The sequence below is a fragment of the Pterocles gutturalis genome, unplaced genomic scaffold, assembly GCF_000699245.1.
Source record: "Pterocles gutturalis isolate BGI_N339 unplaced genomic scaffold, ASM69924v1 scaffold5005, whole genome shotgun sequence".
Lineage (NCBI taxonomy): Eukaryota > Metazoa > Chordata > Aves > Pterocliformes > Pteroclidae > Pterocles > Pterocles gutturalis.
Window position 1 is genome coordinate 1 of NW_010145628.1, and position 17043 is coordinate 17043.

At 42.1% G+C, this 17043-nt stretch overlaps 1 protein-coding gene across 1 annotated transcript; it reads right to left on the reverse strand.

Moving 5' to 3' along the window:
- Positions 1-2677: 2677 nt before the first annotated feature.
- LOC104460926 (protein unc-80 homolog) lies at positions 2678-16803 on the reverse strand (the record flags this gene model as incomplete). The annotated part of the gene is given in 8 exon segments (XM_010085430.1): positions 2678-2801; positions 3354-3427; positions 5220-5343; positions 7545-7843; positions 8653-8809; positions 15374-15422; positions 16720-16767; positions 16769-16803. Coding segments are annotated over 8 exon segments (910 nt in total), but the record flags the coding sequence as incomplete, so codon positions are not given.
- Between the last annotated feature and the right edge of the window lie 240 nt (positions 16804-17043).

Sequence of the window (17043 nt, forward strand, 5' to 3'; positions counted from 1 at the left end):
AAAAACACAGGGCAAAAGAAGGTGTGAAATGCTGGGGGTGGGGAGGAACCCTGGAGATGTGTAACTTTTTTTTTGCTTGCAGAAGTATACAATTTGAATGTCTCCACTCAGTGTCTTAGAAACACACCTCCATGAACTGCATACTCTCTGCTTCTGGGATTCGATAAAAATCAACAGCACTTCCATGATTTGTATTCTCAGGCATTTGGGAATCATCACAAGAACATAAAATATTTATTTTTTTAAAAAAAATATTTTTAAAAGTCATTTATCACAGTACTTTTATTTAAAGTACTTTGATGGATTGCTGCCCAGTGCCATCAAAGCTGCTCTGTGCATCCAAGCCAGGTAGAGGTGGTCACAGGAGAAAGAAGTGTGCAGTGAAGGTTGACACCACTCAGACTCACAGGACTCCTGCTCCATAGTACACACTTGGAAATGGGGGGCAGGTGGCAAGGCTGGGATTGGAGCAATGTGTGCAGCTAGAACTCAAACCTGCAGGAGATGGTTTGCTGCCAGCCCCACAGGTTGAATGCACCTGGCAACTGCAGACCAGCCTGTCTGCATCAGCATATGTCACTATACGTGATCTATAGATTCAAAACTTCTCCCCTAGTGCTGTAAAATTTTTATCTTGAATACAGGTTTGACAGTTTTAAAATTAGTTGTTATAAAAACATGAAAAATTGAATTAGGAAGGAGAAAACAGTGATAAATGGAAACATGCTATAAAGTTTTTCCCATGAAACTCATGTCACAGTCAAGGTTGTGTCACATAGATGCAGACTGTCAAAAAACCATAAGGATAGCTGGGATACTCAAAGCATCTCAGCAAAGGAAATAAAGTCCATCACCTCAGTAGTAAATGTGAACAATGATGCATTGCTCCCTGGTCTCTTTGCAGGACCAAGATCAGTGTGTCCAAGTCTAATCAGTCTTTCATACTCCCCTGTGTGTGGCATAAGCAAACCCAAGGCACAACACCGCTTGGAGCAAGGCATGTTCTCCTTACGAAATATTTGTCATTGAAGTCCTTCCTGCAAGTCTATTTCCCAGGCAGTGTGTTCAAGGCAGCAGGTAGATAAAGGCCTGTCGCTTTATTTGCTTCAGCGTTACATTGTATGATCTGCAAATGTAGAATTTCACTGGGTGGAGCAGGGATAATTAGCCAGGATCAGAGGAATAAGCCATTTGCTCAAGAAGTGTCTGCGGAACCAGAAATTAAACTCAGTGCTTCATTTAGAAGGAAACCTAGTGTTGGTATAATCAGCTCTCAGTTGCCTGCAGCTGCAGGGAGGTTGGCAAGGCAGCCTTCCTTCAACCCAGGCCCAAGGACAAAGGAATACTGCGGCTGTTAGGAAGTAAACAAGATTTGTTCCCCAGTTGTCTGTTGCTTGGCAACCAAAGCTCCCTGTACAGTTTTAACTGATCAATGAGTCCTGCAAATGAGGAGACATAATGATGCTCTCTTCAAAGCCTGTCTGAAGCTTCATCCCCATAGCAACCACCAGACCCAGCTTGACAAACTGATCACCTGATGCTGGCTCCTTAAAAGGCTGCTTATTTTTTTATGGCTGTGCACTCTGAGCGGTAATGTTCACACATAGAAAGGCAGCTCAGTCCCCAGCTTCAGTTTTACTGGCTCACGTTAATACAAATTAAATAAAGACCCAGAACTGACAGCAGGCCTCATACAAAATCCAGAGGGAAGCCTCCTGATGGGATCAGAACCCTAGAGAATAGCTTTGCCCTCCATCAAACCCCTTTTTGAGAAATCAGAGCCATTCCTAGATTATATCCAGAACCCACTCCATTCCACTTTTCTTATGTCTCTGTAATGAAGCAATTTCTTAGAAGAATGTGGTGTTTTGGATATGACATTTCCCAAAAGAGATAGGCCACAGGAACAAAATTTTTCAGGACTTTAAGTGACACTCCTAAATCCATAGAGACCTAAAAATACAGGTAGGTTTCCCTCCCTCTGCACCCCCTGAAAACACTCATCAGTTTCATTTACTCCATGAAACTACCAAGTGTCCAGTACTAGTAAAAATCTGGTTGTATCTTTACCTGCCCAAAGATAGATTAAAATAAGTTAATTTCTCAGTGCCATGCTGGAAAACCATGGCCTGAGCTCCACAGGGCAAGTTGAGAGGATGTCTGAGTGGCTGCACTTCCTTGTTAGTCTGTTCCTTTCAGCCAATAGTCTAAAGCAAAATAAGCAGCAGGGTGCAGAGAAAGCATAATGAAAGCAATGGAGAGAGGCTTGCAAAAACCCTGTGCTAAAGGCAAAGAAAATTTGATCAGAAGGAAAACATACCAGCTGCCTGAGGCTGAATGCAGTTAAGGAGGGTTGAACTGGCAGGTTATTTGTTAGGGTTTTTAATTGTAGGAAACCAACATATTAGAAAAGACCAAAGAAACTGTCCCAACAGGCAAGCTAGACATTGCTCCAATGAAAGTGGCATTGAATATCAAGTGTCACCACCTTGTTCACCACCCAGAACTGAGATTTGTTGAATTAAGAGTTTGAGATAATCATCCAGCACCCTTGGCATGTACAGACAACAACAGATTGAAGCTAAAACACTTGTGCGACCTCCGCCATGGGACCTCCGCCATTGCGTCAAACTAACTGACTTTCTGCTGCAGGGTTTTTACCTGGTATGTGTGGTACCTCTCTCCTGAGAGGTTTGGGAGGATACGCTTCCTACCAAGGAATTTCCACGATGACATGCTGAAACAGTGGCCTTTGGAGGTACAGAATCTGGCTGGGTTGTCTCACACACCACCTGTAGTCCCTTTGGATAGTTTTAATACAAGGAAATAGGTATATAAACATATTTCTCTCTCCCACAGTTTTTTTACTGCCATTTTTGCTTAGACACAACTACTACTTATACCATGATATCATGGTAATACCACAGAGAAACTGATAAAGACTGGGGCTTCTCAGTACTAGGCATTGTACAGGCAAAGGGTAAGACAGGGCTCTTGCCCAAGAAAATCTGTAAGATCAGGCTTCCATCTTATTAGACAGAATAAGGCCAAGCAGATCCTGACAACTATACTCAATACCCTTTGGTTCCACTGCAGACATGGTTGGGAACCTTCAGAAGAACTGTGGAGAACTGTAATTCCTGGAGACTGAATACTTTAGGGTGGTCAACTATACTCAATACCCTTTGGTTCCACTGCAGACATGGTTGGGAAACTTCAGAAGAACTGTGGAGAACTGTAATTCCTGGAGACTGAATACTTTAGGGTGGTAACTGCAAGTGCTGTTTCAATATTAATTTAAGCCCTCCCTCAGCTCCTTATTCAAGCTTGTCTGACATTAGCATAGAATTTACCTCAGTATGTCCACTGTCCAGATTAGGGGATTCACAAGTCACACTCTGATTGTTGGTGGGAGAACTTCTCTTAGCTGAGAAAAGAAGTCAAAGGAGGACATTTCAGGAACCATTGCTAGTATTAAAATGTACCACTGAAAGGATAAACCAGAAAACAAAAAGCCCAAACAGCATCTCTCTGCTGCAGACTTCCTAGGGACTAGCCTCAGCCAGAAAAAGAAAAAAGGACTGTTTTAATTTTTTCACAATTCCTTCAATTGTGTTGTCAACAACATTGCCTACTGACAATCTATTTATTTTAAAATTAAATTTGAATATCTATTTTACCCTAGATCCATTTAGCACCAAATTGTGTTTTCCTGTGCATACTATTGCCTTTTCTTTTGGAGCTCTTCCTCCTCCTATTTTCACATACATTCAGCTCCTTTTCTAGGTTACATCTCTCAGAACGTATTGTGATTTCCAATTTGACAAATGCCTTCATCATAGGAAACACACAGATGTCATACTGAAAATTTCACCAGCAATACTGTAGAATAACAAGGGCATCACAAAGATTAGGATGACAATTCTTGAAAACCTGTCATATTGCAAGGTATTCAGATGTGACTTAGTATCAGACTGACTCCAAACAAAACATTGCAAAGCTTCTTCATAGAGTTAATTTGTTGTTTGAAGGAAAATTTAAGTGAATTAAACTTTTTTGTCCCAATATGAGACAACAATGCTAAGACAGCAGAATCCTCCTTGTTACAAAGGACCTCATTCCAATTTCTATTTCTGTCTTGCTGAAAATGTTTTCAAAACAGCAGATTATTTTCATTTCAGGCTTTACTCCTATAGTTATTCTTTAGGGATTTTCTGACTACAATACTCCAGACCTATGGAAAAAATCCAGCAGTCAAAGAAAGCTTGGGACTAATTCCTTTTGTTAGTTCCAGGGCTGAAATCCTATTTTTTAATTTCAGACATTGAAGCACAGGAAGAGCTAGATGGCAAAGACAGTTTTAAATCATTTGAAAGACTTGGATCTTTTCAGTTTTAGACTGTCCCAGAGGCCTACAAACCTTCAGAACAAAATATGACATCCAAAATGACTTGTCATCAGAAAAATCTGATTTAGTGAACTACATTTTCACTACTGTGAAAATTAAAGTTCTGTGCTTTTGAGAACAAGCAAGCAATGCTACAGCGATATACCCAGCACACTTTCAATTCACTACCTTGCAGGAATTATGCAAAACTATCGTCTAAAAAGTAAAAAAGGCCAGACACAAAGGCGTGGAAGCCTAAGAACCCAACTCCAGTCTCATTATGGCTGAAGTACAAAGGAGGAACAACCCCTTCCAGTATGCAAATGTGAATTCACAACCTAAGCCTTCTTTGGATCCTCTTGAAACTACTTTGTTTAATGTCATAATGTGGTAAAATTCAAATTTTAGATAGGAGAACCTACACTGCCAACTGTATGCTCTTCACTGTTAGTTTTTGTCCAGTGCCAGTCTGGGAAACCCTTCTTCCCCACCTGTGTCAGGCTGCTGCTAGATACTGTCTTTGCACTTCTTAGCAACTAAGGAAGATACAGTGAAACAGATATGAGGCTGACAGGAAATGATAACTCTACTTGAGAGCTTCTCATTTCTTATTTGTGATTTCTCTCTCATCTCCTATTTAATTATTAAGTAAGCGTCAATCGACTCTGATGGGAAACAACCTTCAACTGCTCTCAAAGGTTTAACCAGTTCCTGCGGGATTAACATATTTCTTCAAATATGATGACTACAGAGTGTAAGGCAGCATCAGGCAAAAAAAACCAAAAGGTTTCCCAGTTCTCAGGAGCTACATTACCACAGCAAAGTCACAGACCTGTAACAATGTTCCTGATTGGTTTTACAAGGGCGTTGAAGGCAGAAACTTCAGGTTGCCTGTGTTCCCACATAGGCTGCCAAATAACAAGGCCACTAGCCAACCGAAATGTCAGGTCAGACTCCTAGAAAAAAACAAACAAACAAACAGCAGTTGTATCACACAAGCTCACACAAAAGAATGTTGTTTCCAGTCTAAAAGGACTGACATTTCTCTGATGTGTAGATCTTACAAGAAATTAGTGATAGCATTTGCAGTCCTGTGGTCAGTATACCCTAGCTCAAGGGCCACTAACACTGCTCAGCAAACATTAATACATTCCAAGTATAGCTATTAAAAAATATCAGGGAAATCTCAAGACAAACATATAAAAGAGGCTTTTTCCAAATGAAATTTCTACACTAATTAACTGGTTTTTTTTCAGGACATAAAGCTGTAAAAAGAAAAGGCCATTCCTGTGTCATAAAGCATCCCTTCTGACCATCAATAACTACTTCACATTTAGTATCCAATCTCAACCTTAGAATTTACACTCTGAGACTTTAATTTCTTGCCCCAAGAGAATAAGAATACTAAACACTAAAACATTACTTAGAAATTGAGGAAACATGAAATGTAACAAATTACTGCAGTATAAAATAATGTTGTTATTATTATTAGCACTGTCACTACCTGAGCTTTGTCAATACAGAGACATCGGTACTACTTACACTTGGGCCATCATTGGTTTACATATACAAGTAGCTGACATAATGTAAACTAGAACACAAGGAGATCTTAGCAGGATCAAGGTGCAGATATGCACTTACTACACCTGAGGTCAGATCTGCATTAGGAGACACCAATGTTGGTACAGTCCAGCTATCCCCACATAAGGCAAACAAACACGGTAACAGCAGTTTTGGCAGCATAGTTAAAGCTGCACCACCGTCTCCTGTTGACATAGCTCCAAATGCATCAGTCATTGAAATCAATGATGCAGACAGAACTAAAGGAGTGACAGGAGCTGACTGCTTGTAGCTCTTCAGCCCTTCTATTCCCTACTCTTCATTAGTGCCATCTTGTCATAATGAGCTCACAAGCCTTGTTATAAACTAAGCTTGTTCTTAATTTCTATTTTACTAAAGGAGCACCTTGTAAGACTTTTGAAAGGTGGTAGCAGTAACATGTCGGATTTTCACTTTGCACTGCCAGCTTTTAGTGGTATGCCAACACCTACCTACAGCTGTGATTATATGCATCCCCTTCATCCCCCAGAAGCCTCATTTAACAACACACTGCTAAACACACAAATCCTCACATAAGTTAGGAATTCTATCATTTAGGTCTGCCTATGCAAAAATGTATCATCTTCTTTGAGCACATACATTACTTCGGTGATCTGATCAGATAGTATTCTTCCCCTGAGACCTCCACCTCTGTGAAACACAGAGGGGACAATGCTGACTTAGTGAACCAGTTACACGCCTCATTTACCTCACCTTTTTTGAGGTTCGATGACTGAAACATGCATGTTTTCATGGGCTTTTCAATGTTCATCACTACAGTATCTCAGAGATTACAAAGATTTTCAAGGTAAACCTGAGATATTGTTATTAACCCCATCTTATAAGTGGGAAACTGCATCCCACATTTATTCAAAGGACAGCCTGCATTTGTGTGTGTAGCACTCAGAAGAATTCAGCATTTCTTCCTGTCGCATCCCAGTAGCTTAGAGAAAATGTGGAGCTAATAAACAAGCACGAAAAATTTGGGATAAATAAATTGAGAAATAATGTACAGGAACTCAGTAGCAGAAGTAGAGGAAGAATCTAGCTCACCAGACCTGCTTTCACCTGCCTTAACCAAAAGATTATCCTGTCCTTTCTTTTCTTCAGCTGCTGCAGCATACAAGGCTGGATTAGAACAGATAACAGCCTCCATCACTTCATGATTTTATAGTCCTTTTCCAAGCACCTACTCTCCAGAGCCAGTTTCTTTTCCAAGGCCTAGCTGGAAACAAAGACTATACAGCAGTCCTCCAGAGAGACTAAAGACAAGAGGCAAGAGCCAGAGCATGCAGGACATGTCTCTCATCACACCACTCTGCAAAGCTGATGCACTCAGCATAAAATCAGAGGAACCACAGCAGACAGGAAGCCTGCAGCCTGCTTCCAGTATTTTTTCCTGATGGTCGTGGTATTCTGCCAGCTTCTTAAGACATTTCCAGTGATCACCCAGTGTGCACTGTAGGCTGAATTAATTAACAATCACAAAGGCAGAATCATTATTTTCCTGCTCAGAGGTGTCTCCACACAAGTAGTACCCCATCAGTGTTCCACTTACTTTAATCCTGTGGACAAGGGGAGCAAAAAGGAACACAAAGAGCTCCACTGTGGCCATGGAATTCTGGAAAAACTTCCTTCTGTTATTCTCCTCCTCATCATTCATGGTACTGGGCTGGGGATGTCCTGGTGATCCCTGGTTTTCAGCCTGGTGGATAAAGGCGCTACTGCTGCCTCCCCAACTAGAGCCTCTGTCTCCTCCAAATCGCTCATTGCTGCAGTCCTGAGGGGCCTCCAGCAGCATCCAGTGAAGAGTGTGAAGAAGCTTTGTTTCAGCTACTCCAAGCTTATCCTGATGTCCTGGATGGAAAAATGCATCACAATATCTCACAGGGTTTCCATTAATGGTACTGTTGAGACTTTCAGAGTCGCACAGAGAACTGAGCATCCAACATCCTGATAAGCATTTGAAAATTAAAATTGTTCCATTAAAAGTATTGTCATTCTGTTTCACTACATTTGAAACCTGCTAAATTACAAGTCTCCATTTACTTCATGGCATTTGCAGTTCAGTCCCTCAAACGTCAGTTGCAGGGCAACTGAATGCCTGGACATAGAGTGCTCCTAAGAGATGCCAGCTTGACAGTCTTGTCTGTTTGTCTCTATTGAATGACATGTCTCATGAAGCAAATTTATTGAAGACTAGTAAAGTAAGTTAGATTTGGATCTTGTCCTATCCTTGTTATCCAATTGACTTATCTGCTGAGAATCAAATGCATTAGTCTGAATAAAAAAAAGAAGACAAAAAAAAAAAACCTGAAGATATTAAAAGTACCTGCTGCCTTGAAAGAAATATGCATTCCTTCAAGGAACCCAAGTGTGCTGGGTAGGAAGGCTTTTGCTAAAGCTAGTTCTGTTATCTCTGGAAAACAACTAGCAAAATATCATTGAACTACTTTGACTCCAGCTTGTCAGACCATTAATTTCACTGGGGAGGTTCTCACAGGTTACCCTGCTATAAATGAGAACACATCAAGAAAAGCAACCCACAGAATGAACTGGAATTCTGGGATTCTAGAATTTAGAATATTTGGCACCCTGAGCATCAATCTGTCATATTTTGACTGATAACTTCAGCAATGGAAAAACAAACTCACATGAGTACTAACCTAGCTTGTTTCGGTTGGAGAGCAATGTTGCAGTGCAGTGCAGCACATGCGGGAGCGCAGCTTGGACAAGTTCCCAGCGAGAAATGCTCTGGATGGCTTCAGAGAGAGCTGGAGAAAGGCCATGCAGCTTGTTCTCTACCAAAACTCTTTCAAAAGACTAAATATAAGAACAAAGAAAAAAAGACACTGTATATCTATTTCTGCACATACCTTCTAGTACACACAACATTCCTTTTAAAAACTTGTAATCTGTAAATTTTCTTTATATAAATAAAGCACAACTTAGAATATTTTTCCTGAAAGACACAGACTGTAGCTAAAGCCCACCAGACATATGGACATCTTTTGGCTAAGAAATTAATGGACCACTCAGCATATTTTCTGTAATTAAAAAATAATTAAAGCAAGTATCATGTGTATATTAGCAAGTGCTGACATCAAGCCAGACTTACAGTTGTGCTGGGTATTAATCTGTCATGCCAGTAATCCTGTTGGAAACCACAGGAGCTAATGAATCCTGTATTTGTGGAGCTGTGAGCTGGATATTCTTCTCACACACACGCTCCTTCAGTTTAGTGTAACATAAAGGGCAACCCATTAAAGGTATGTGGGCCTTAGGAAATGTTTTCACACCCTGCCACAAGAAATAAGCAGTGTATAAAATTTTTTGTCGAGCCATGATGTAATGGTTTTATGAACACTTAGAAGAGCTGATGGCTGCAGCAAGTTCGTTATTTCCACCTCAAGCAACACAAAATAAGACTGCCTTTGAAATCCCTAAGGAACTTCCTTATTGCTGGTTGCTCCAACCATTCCAATAAGTTCTTCCTCTGACCAGATACAAAGCTCTCATTATAGGTCACAAAAGCAGTCACACTCCTTCACTGAAGTTCCTAAAGCAAAGACATACACTGCCGATAAATGCATGTCCTTGCCATATAATAGCTTAGCCTCCTGGCTACATAGTTGTTCACAAGTTGTTTCACCAATTTTATCAGGCTCTGGGCAAACAAGTAACTGTTGGCATTCATGACCTAAAGGATGCTTCAAATCCCCTCACTCCAGATTCATAAAGTTTATCCTTCAACACTAATCATACTGATTTTTCCTGTAAAATTGGGGGGGGGGGCGGGTAATAAGAATAGACTTAATTACAAAAAAGCAAAAAGGGCAGCAGTCATAACCTAGCTCTCCTAAACCACCAGCCACTCCCAGGCATGGCACGCTAACCAGCGGGAACATGCACTCTTCTGCAAACCCCAGCAGCTGTGCACATTTGTTCTCTCAGGTCGTGGCCACATCCACTAATATGGGGAGATAGGAGCTCCTCCATCAAGAAGCAGGATGCCCTGGTGCAAGCATAGTTCCGCACCATCATGGTTTTACAGCATCGCCATAACAGCTCTACTCTGGCCAGCATGGGGGCAGAGAAACGCACATCTATCAGTACTTTCAACCTAAAACAGAAATTCCTCAATAGCACCAGACATAGACAAGAGAAGGGTAGATGGACTGTATGATTTCCACAGATGTATTTGGGGGGGGTATTCAGAACTGAGTGTGCTTGTAGAGGTCTAAGCCTGTAGCATCACAAATTGAACCTGAGGAAACACTGACAATAAACATCAGAGCTGCCAACAAACATAAGCGTGTAGGAAGTCACGCTGCCCACCTACTAGAAACCCCAGGTTCTCGTCAGAAAACTCAAGACTTTCATTATGGAGCAACGGCTGAAGTTGGAGAGCATGAGTTGTAATACATGGTCAAAACCTCTGTCTTCCTGGGAAGTAGTCAAAAATAATGTGCCATGGATTAGGTTGTCAGCAACGTGGATTTCTTAGCACCAAGATCAGACATGTCTGCCAGGGAAAGGATTCCTCAAACCACTCAGAGCGATCTGTGGGGGCCACATTGCCTACAAAGGGAAGCGGTCTCCTGCCATTCATTTCGATCCATTCAGAAATGGGGAGAACATGAAGTACTTGTAAGGTCCAATCTATTCCATTCATAAACTACAGAGTCATTGAACCACAGAAGCAGTTGAGAGCACATTAATATAAGGCAGCAGAGGTCTAGAACAACTATCGGAGGCAAGGTTACATAACAAAAGAGAGGAACAAACCAGCAAAATATCCCCCAAAGCAAGACAAGAGGTGCAGGGTTAATGCGTGGTTACAAACTACACAAAGTCTGAAAGAGCCAGTGAAAAACATGAGATTCTATTTATTTTTGTCAAAAGGGGACAGGATGCCACTCCTTATTTGTTGCTCCAAGGCACACAGTGAGCTCTGGGGCTCGCTGAAGCCTTCATTCAGCCAAGTCGAGTCTCTACACAAGCCAAAATGAAACTCAGCATAGTAAATAGTTTCTACCAGGTTAGTGAGCTGAATTAACTCACTGAAAGGCCTGCCAAGCACCAGTGCTGACCAAGGCTTATCAAAAGAAATTATCTTTTCAGGGCCAGTAGAAAAGCCCAACCATAAGCTCACACTTCAGTACAGTGGCAAAGCTATTCAGTTTACAGAGCAAGGCAAGCTAAAAAAAAAAAAAAAACCCCAAACAAACACCTGAGGGCAGCAACAATATTCTGAAGCATTATGGAAGACACATTGTTGCTCTCTGGGTTTCCACTCAAAGTCTCATTCACAGGCCCTTCAACAGTATCAGTGAGAAATCCTCCATCAACTGCCTTCTGGAAGCTCTGGCCTCCATGCTGTTTACTTCAGAAACTCTAAAGGAAGCCAAGGAGCCTGCAGAAATGTCTTTAAATCAGGCCTGTATTCACCTCAACACCATGGGTTTCTGAGCCACACAAAGCTTTTCCTACATGGTTAGCCACCAGACTTGTCGTTCTTTCCTGGCCTGAGCAGAAAGCTAAATACATTCCTGTAGCACAATGAACGATTAGCTCCTGGAACAGCACATGTGGTCACATGCATCTGAGACAGAAGTACTGTATGTTGCCAGAAAAATGCTAACACAAAGGCTACCACATGGAAACCTATGGTGTCCCCGTGTGCTGCGGGCACTGGCTGGTACACTAGTAACTGTCACAAGCAGCCCAACAGGAACATGCAGTTCTTGGGACAAGCGTTCCCCATGGGATTTGCTTGGAGTTCTCCATGAAGGTACAGCTAACAGCAGCTTCTGCCTACACCAGACTTCGAGGTGCAAGGCCCTGGGTTACCATTTGCTCCTCTAGAGCCTCCCTTCTGGTCTCTCTTCTAGCTTTCAGGACCTGCTACAGAGAATATAAAGACATTAAGATGAAAGACTTAATTTTCACTCCACATGAACTAAGCAGCTGCTGCTACAGCTGAGAGGAGTTACATGCTTCTATGAGAAGGCTGAATGAGAATGTCTGAAGTAAGCTCCCGTAAGTCAGTCAGGAGAGAGATATTGTCATGCTCTGGGTATGTCTGGAGCTGCAGCCTCAGGGCCGCTGCTTGGCTAAGGAAACAGTTACCTACTTACAGGAGGCTTGTCCGTGCCTGCAACACCCCATGTGCCAAAGGAGGATAAAGAATATCTCCTGGAGATAGCGAGGGAATTCAGTATTCTGCCTTGGCTGGAGAAAGGGCAGTCCCTTTTAGCATGCTCTGTGTGTGTCTGTGTGTTCAGCTCCCTCAGAGCCACTGACACAAGCATTTCTCCTTTTAGCCTGGTGATGCTGTTTTCACAGGGAGTGGCGGTCAGTCTTGTCTGGCTGCCTTCCCACTGCTCCTGTTCTCCTTTTACTTTCTCCTCCTCCAAGAACCAAAGGGACTGTCAAACACCTTGTGACCAGGGTCAGCCTGTGTGTCACTTGGCTGCTGGAATGGGAACAGGTTGCTGCTTGAAGAGGCCTATATAGGCAATATATATATAGGCTTTCTTCCAAAGCTCAGGCTGCATCATGGTGGAAAGCAAATACCATTGCTTCACTTCAGACTGACTGGAAAGAACTTGAAATGCAGACAGACAGTACTGTCAGTCTGGGGAAGGTCGTCCGAGTAGGGAAGAGTTCCTACAGAGATCTAAAACATTAAGCTAGGAGTTCATCGCACAGGGGATATAGCAAGTGTACAAATATTGACAAGCAATGAAACACAGATGCCAAGTACTTCACTCACAGAAAATTCCCCTGTTTCAAAACCTCAGTTTTCTGCAACCATGTCCTTGGCAGCCTCTTTTTAAACTTTGTTCCATATCTGTCTTTTAATCATTCATAACAACAAAACATGTTACTACATTTGCAAAAACAAGTAAAAAAAAAAACAGAAAAGAGGTAAACACTGCATTTGCAGGATCCTCCATAAAACATTTGGGTTCTTCCATGCCTAATGCAATCCAGGGTAAAAGAATTTAACACGTATCCTTGAGTCCCTTTCCCTCATCCAAAAAGTGCTCTGGTTTTGTACAGCACTCATATATATGTTCCTGTTAGGTCATTTACAGCTTTGACTCACACACATTAAGAATGACATTGTGTCAGACAGAGCAACTTCAGAAGGGGGAGGAGGAAGAACATTAAATCCATACTGCGACACAAGAGCATTTAGATAGTGTAAGACAATGGGCAGGGTGGTATTTATCTTCAGATTAAAGGCTATTACTCATAGACCAGTTGAAGTCAGTGTGATTGTGCAGGTAAGGAAAACAAGGCGATGAAAGGGCCAGGTTTTGCCTCCAGTATTAAAGTATAAAGCAAAGCTTACAGAAGCAATGCAATCTGTTCTTGCAGACCAGATGCTGTACTCATTGTATCCAGGCCTCCAGCATCTGCCTCCTCAATGCACAATATGCAGCAAATTTTACTGCAGCAAGTTTAGAGCCAAGAATAATAATAGAATACTGCACAATGTTGTGTCATATGCATTGTCAGACGGTTAACAGCCTATAGACAGGCCTAGAAGAATTCTATCTACAGAATTTTAAAAAGACAGATCACATAACAGGTGCACAGTATTTTTAGGCACACTAGTCAATACAGTGGTGTTAGACAGTCAGCTAGATGTTTCAGAAGACAAGCCTACTACCTGTCAAGTTGCAGAAACGTTGTCTCACCCATGCACACAGCACTCTGCTACCCCACTGGATAATACGGATGGTGCTGATGTGGGCAAAGATTCCTGTGCATTGGCAGGGAGAGGAAACTGATGAGCCAAAGAAGGTGGCAGATGCAGCAGCTCAGGCTCTATCCCACCAATTGCTCAAAACTAAGCCCTATATCTGAAAGCTTTCTACCATAATTTAATTATTATGTTAAAAATTCGAGAAGAATCAAGTTCTCCTTCATCCAAGGGGTGGAAATGGATTGGATTTTCATGAATTGTGTTTTTCCAGAGCTCCCTTTCCCTTGGCTGAAGTGTGTGATTTATGTTGTCTTGCAGTTGCTTTTGGGGTTTTTTGGTTGGGGTTTTTGGGGGTGGGTTTTGTTTGTTTTTACACTTAGTAAATTCTGATTTGTACTCAGAGAAGAAAGGTGCTTTAGAATCAGCTGGGGGGACACAGAGGAAGACCTAATGGAAACAGCATAGCATGAAGCACAAAGAAGTCATAGACAGATATCATGGAGAACGCACAGAGAAGGAAGTTCTGTCCCTCTACCCAGCAGTAACAGATTTTAGCTCACAGGAGGGGCCACAGCTTCAGATTATAGATGCTTCAAGACATGGCTCCTGCACACTGCTGTGACTCCTGATAAAGGATGTAAGGCAACAAGCTCCATTTTCTAGCCTCTGAACAACAAGGAACTGCCAATGGTATAGACCAGTGGTGATGCTTTTTTGCTCCGTGTGCCAGAATTGCAATACATTTTACTCATCAACACACTAAGCCAGCAGTCCTCTATCAGTATTTGGTATCTAGCAACAGCCCTGAAAAATTTATGGATTTCTTAGAAGAAAATTAGTCAGCAGCAGATAGGGCTTCTCCAGCTTAATATCTTGTGAGAAGGAAGACAGAAAATTGCTGCAGAGAGATACAAGTACTCTAAACTATTAAAGATAACATGTCCAGACCAAGTTTTTCCAGTCTGTCAAGTTTGGCTGCAACTGCTTAATGTACTTTAAGTCATCCAAGGATCAGCAACAGTTTGAGGAATTCCCTAGATATCCATCTTACTTGAACTTGCTGCATGCCTTCCCCTTCTCTTCCTTTTAGACAGCAGAATGAGATTTCGTTCCAAGTACGCTTAGAAATAAGAGTTATTGGTATTTGCACAATAACCTCTCTTTAATGATGCTGCTAAGACATGCCCCCTCTATTTTCCAGTAGAGGAGGTATTTTCATCTTGCACAATGGTAAAAGTATTGTTTAAAGCCTGTTAGTAACATCCACATTTTCAATATTTTAAGTCTGGAAAACTCCAGTAATTGCAAATGGAAGTGGCACCAAGCTCATCTGAAAGCACATACACATATGATGAACTGCAAGTTTAGACCCAGATTGTCATAGCTCAGTCTGCCCATAGCATTATTTACTTTAATTGCTAATTACTTCATTATAATACCCAAATCAATACATTTTTGTTGTGTCTGGAGATGCACATGATATCCGAATTCTCTACATAGCAAAATGTTTCAAATCACTTCATGTGATAACAGTACAAAGTTAAGTTGAATGGACTAAGCCCATTCCTGGTGTAAGCTGAGAAGCTTGCTGATCAGCCACCAGTCAGATCACGTTGCATGAAAAGTTAGTTACTAATAGGAGTTGAAAAAGATCAACATGTACATACCACACAGGAAGCTTCATATTGTTTCCCCAGTTTAGGTCTTAAAAATGCACTGAAGGAAGGGAGAAAAACTGTTAGAGCCAGTAATTCAAGTGTGGATTTTGCTTAGTTATTTTTCGGATTTTTCTCATGTCAGAAGGTTGGCAAAGGGCTGAGAAACCTTATATAAAGGAAGACATCTGGCCAAAACAGTGTTCAGGTACCTGTTGATGACATCTGACAAAATGCTGTTACCTTTTCTGGAAGACAAAAGTACCCACACTGATATGCCAAGAAGCAGTTAATCCACCCTCAAGAAAAGCCCTCTTCCCCATGGGTAAAATCTTCCATCAGACAGTTTTCAGCCATTTTACCTCCGTGAAAGATTTTCAAAATATTCTGTTTAAAATGTGTTAAATACTACTGAACTTTGTCTTGTCTCCATTTTAAGCCAGAGATCCACTTGTAATTTTTGTATTATTTTCCTCCACAGCTGACGATGTGGAAGGCTTAAGATGAAACACAGGCCTGTACCCTGTAGGTAGAAAACACCTACCCTCTACTGTCATTCCTCTCCAGAATGGGATCAGAGTTAAATATTTTTTTAAAAATGAATTGGGTCACCTTATTGCAGCATTTATTTTTTTTTGGAGGACACTGAAACTGTGGAATAAAGGGATTTTGAGACTGAGGCCTTAAAGTCAACAACCTTCAAACCTTTCAACACCCCCCCCGCAATGTTTTCAGTTTAGATTTCTAGATTTTTAGACAGGATTCACAAGGAACATGAGCCCCAGCCATACATTCAGCCTGCCCCTCACACATATTATTCTGCAATCCAATGAAACAAGGTGAGACTTTGACATATCTGTTTGCATGCTGACCTCTCTCAAAGCATAGAACCTCTCTCAAAGCATAGATTACACTTCCAGAACACTGCAAATACAGAAACAAGCAAAGCTGCAAGTCCAGTGCAGCACTGACGGATGCTGCTTCTGGTACCAGAGTTCCAGAAGTCCTCTTAAAAGTAGGGGTGGAGGAACAGGGAGTGAGGGAAAGGGGGGCAGACAACAGGGAGGAGGGGAGAGGTGCATAGACAAACATACACATGGATTTTTTAAAGTCAAATCAAGAAGCTGTCAGGGACTGCCACTAGGTTAAGCTGCCTTCAGTCCTTCCCCCATCCCCAATACACACAGATTGGTTTATACTGAGTGCAAAGAGCACAGCTTGTTTCACGCCTTCATGCTGCAGCTGCAGTCACTGCTTCCTCCCCACCACTGGTCAGCAGCTGGCCTGCCCCCCCCAACCCCCCCTTCCACTGCCCTGTTGCAGCTGTATCCCAAGTAACCAAGGCTCACTGCTCTCACCTGGTTTGCCTCCATAGGAAGGTCTGGATGGGCAGAGGGATGCCTCTCCTGCTCCTGACCCTCTGAGCTTTTCCTTTTCACCATGATGCTGATGACAGCTGCTGCTTCTGTGAGTCAGTATTGGCAAACACACCTGCCAGGATCTCCCATGGCTGCTCCTTTGCTCTCCGCAACTCTTTACCCTCTTCCCTTCATCCTCCGCAGCCCACCCCCTCCCTCCCCTCTTTACACCTCCCTCCCTTCAGCTTTTACTGGTGCAAAATGGCTGCAGAAGGCAGGGAGGAAATTAGGGGAGTGAAGATGTCCGCGTCCCTCTGCTTCCTC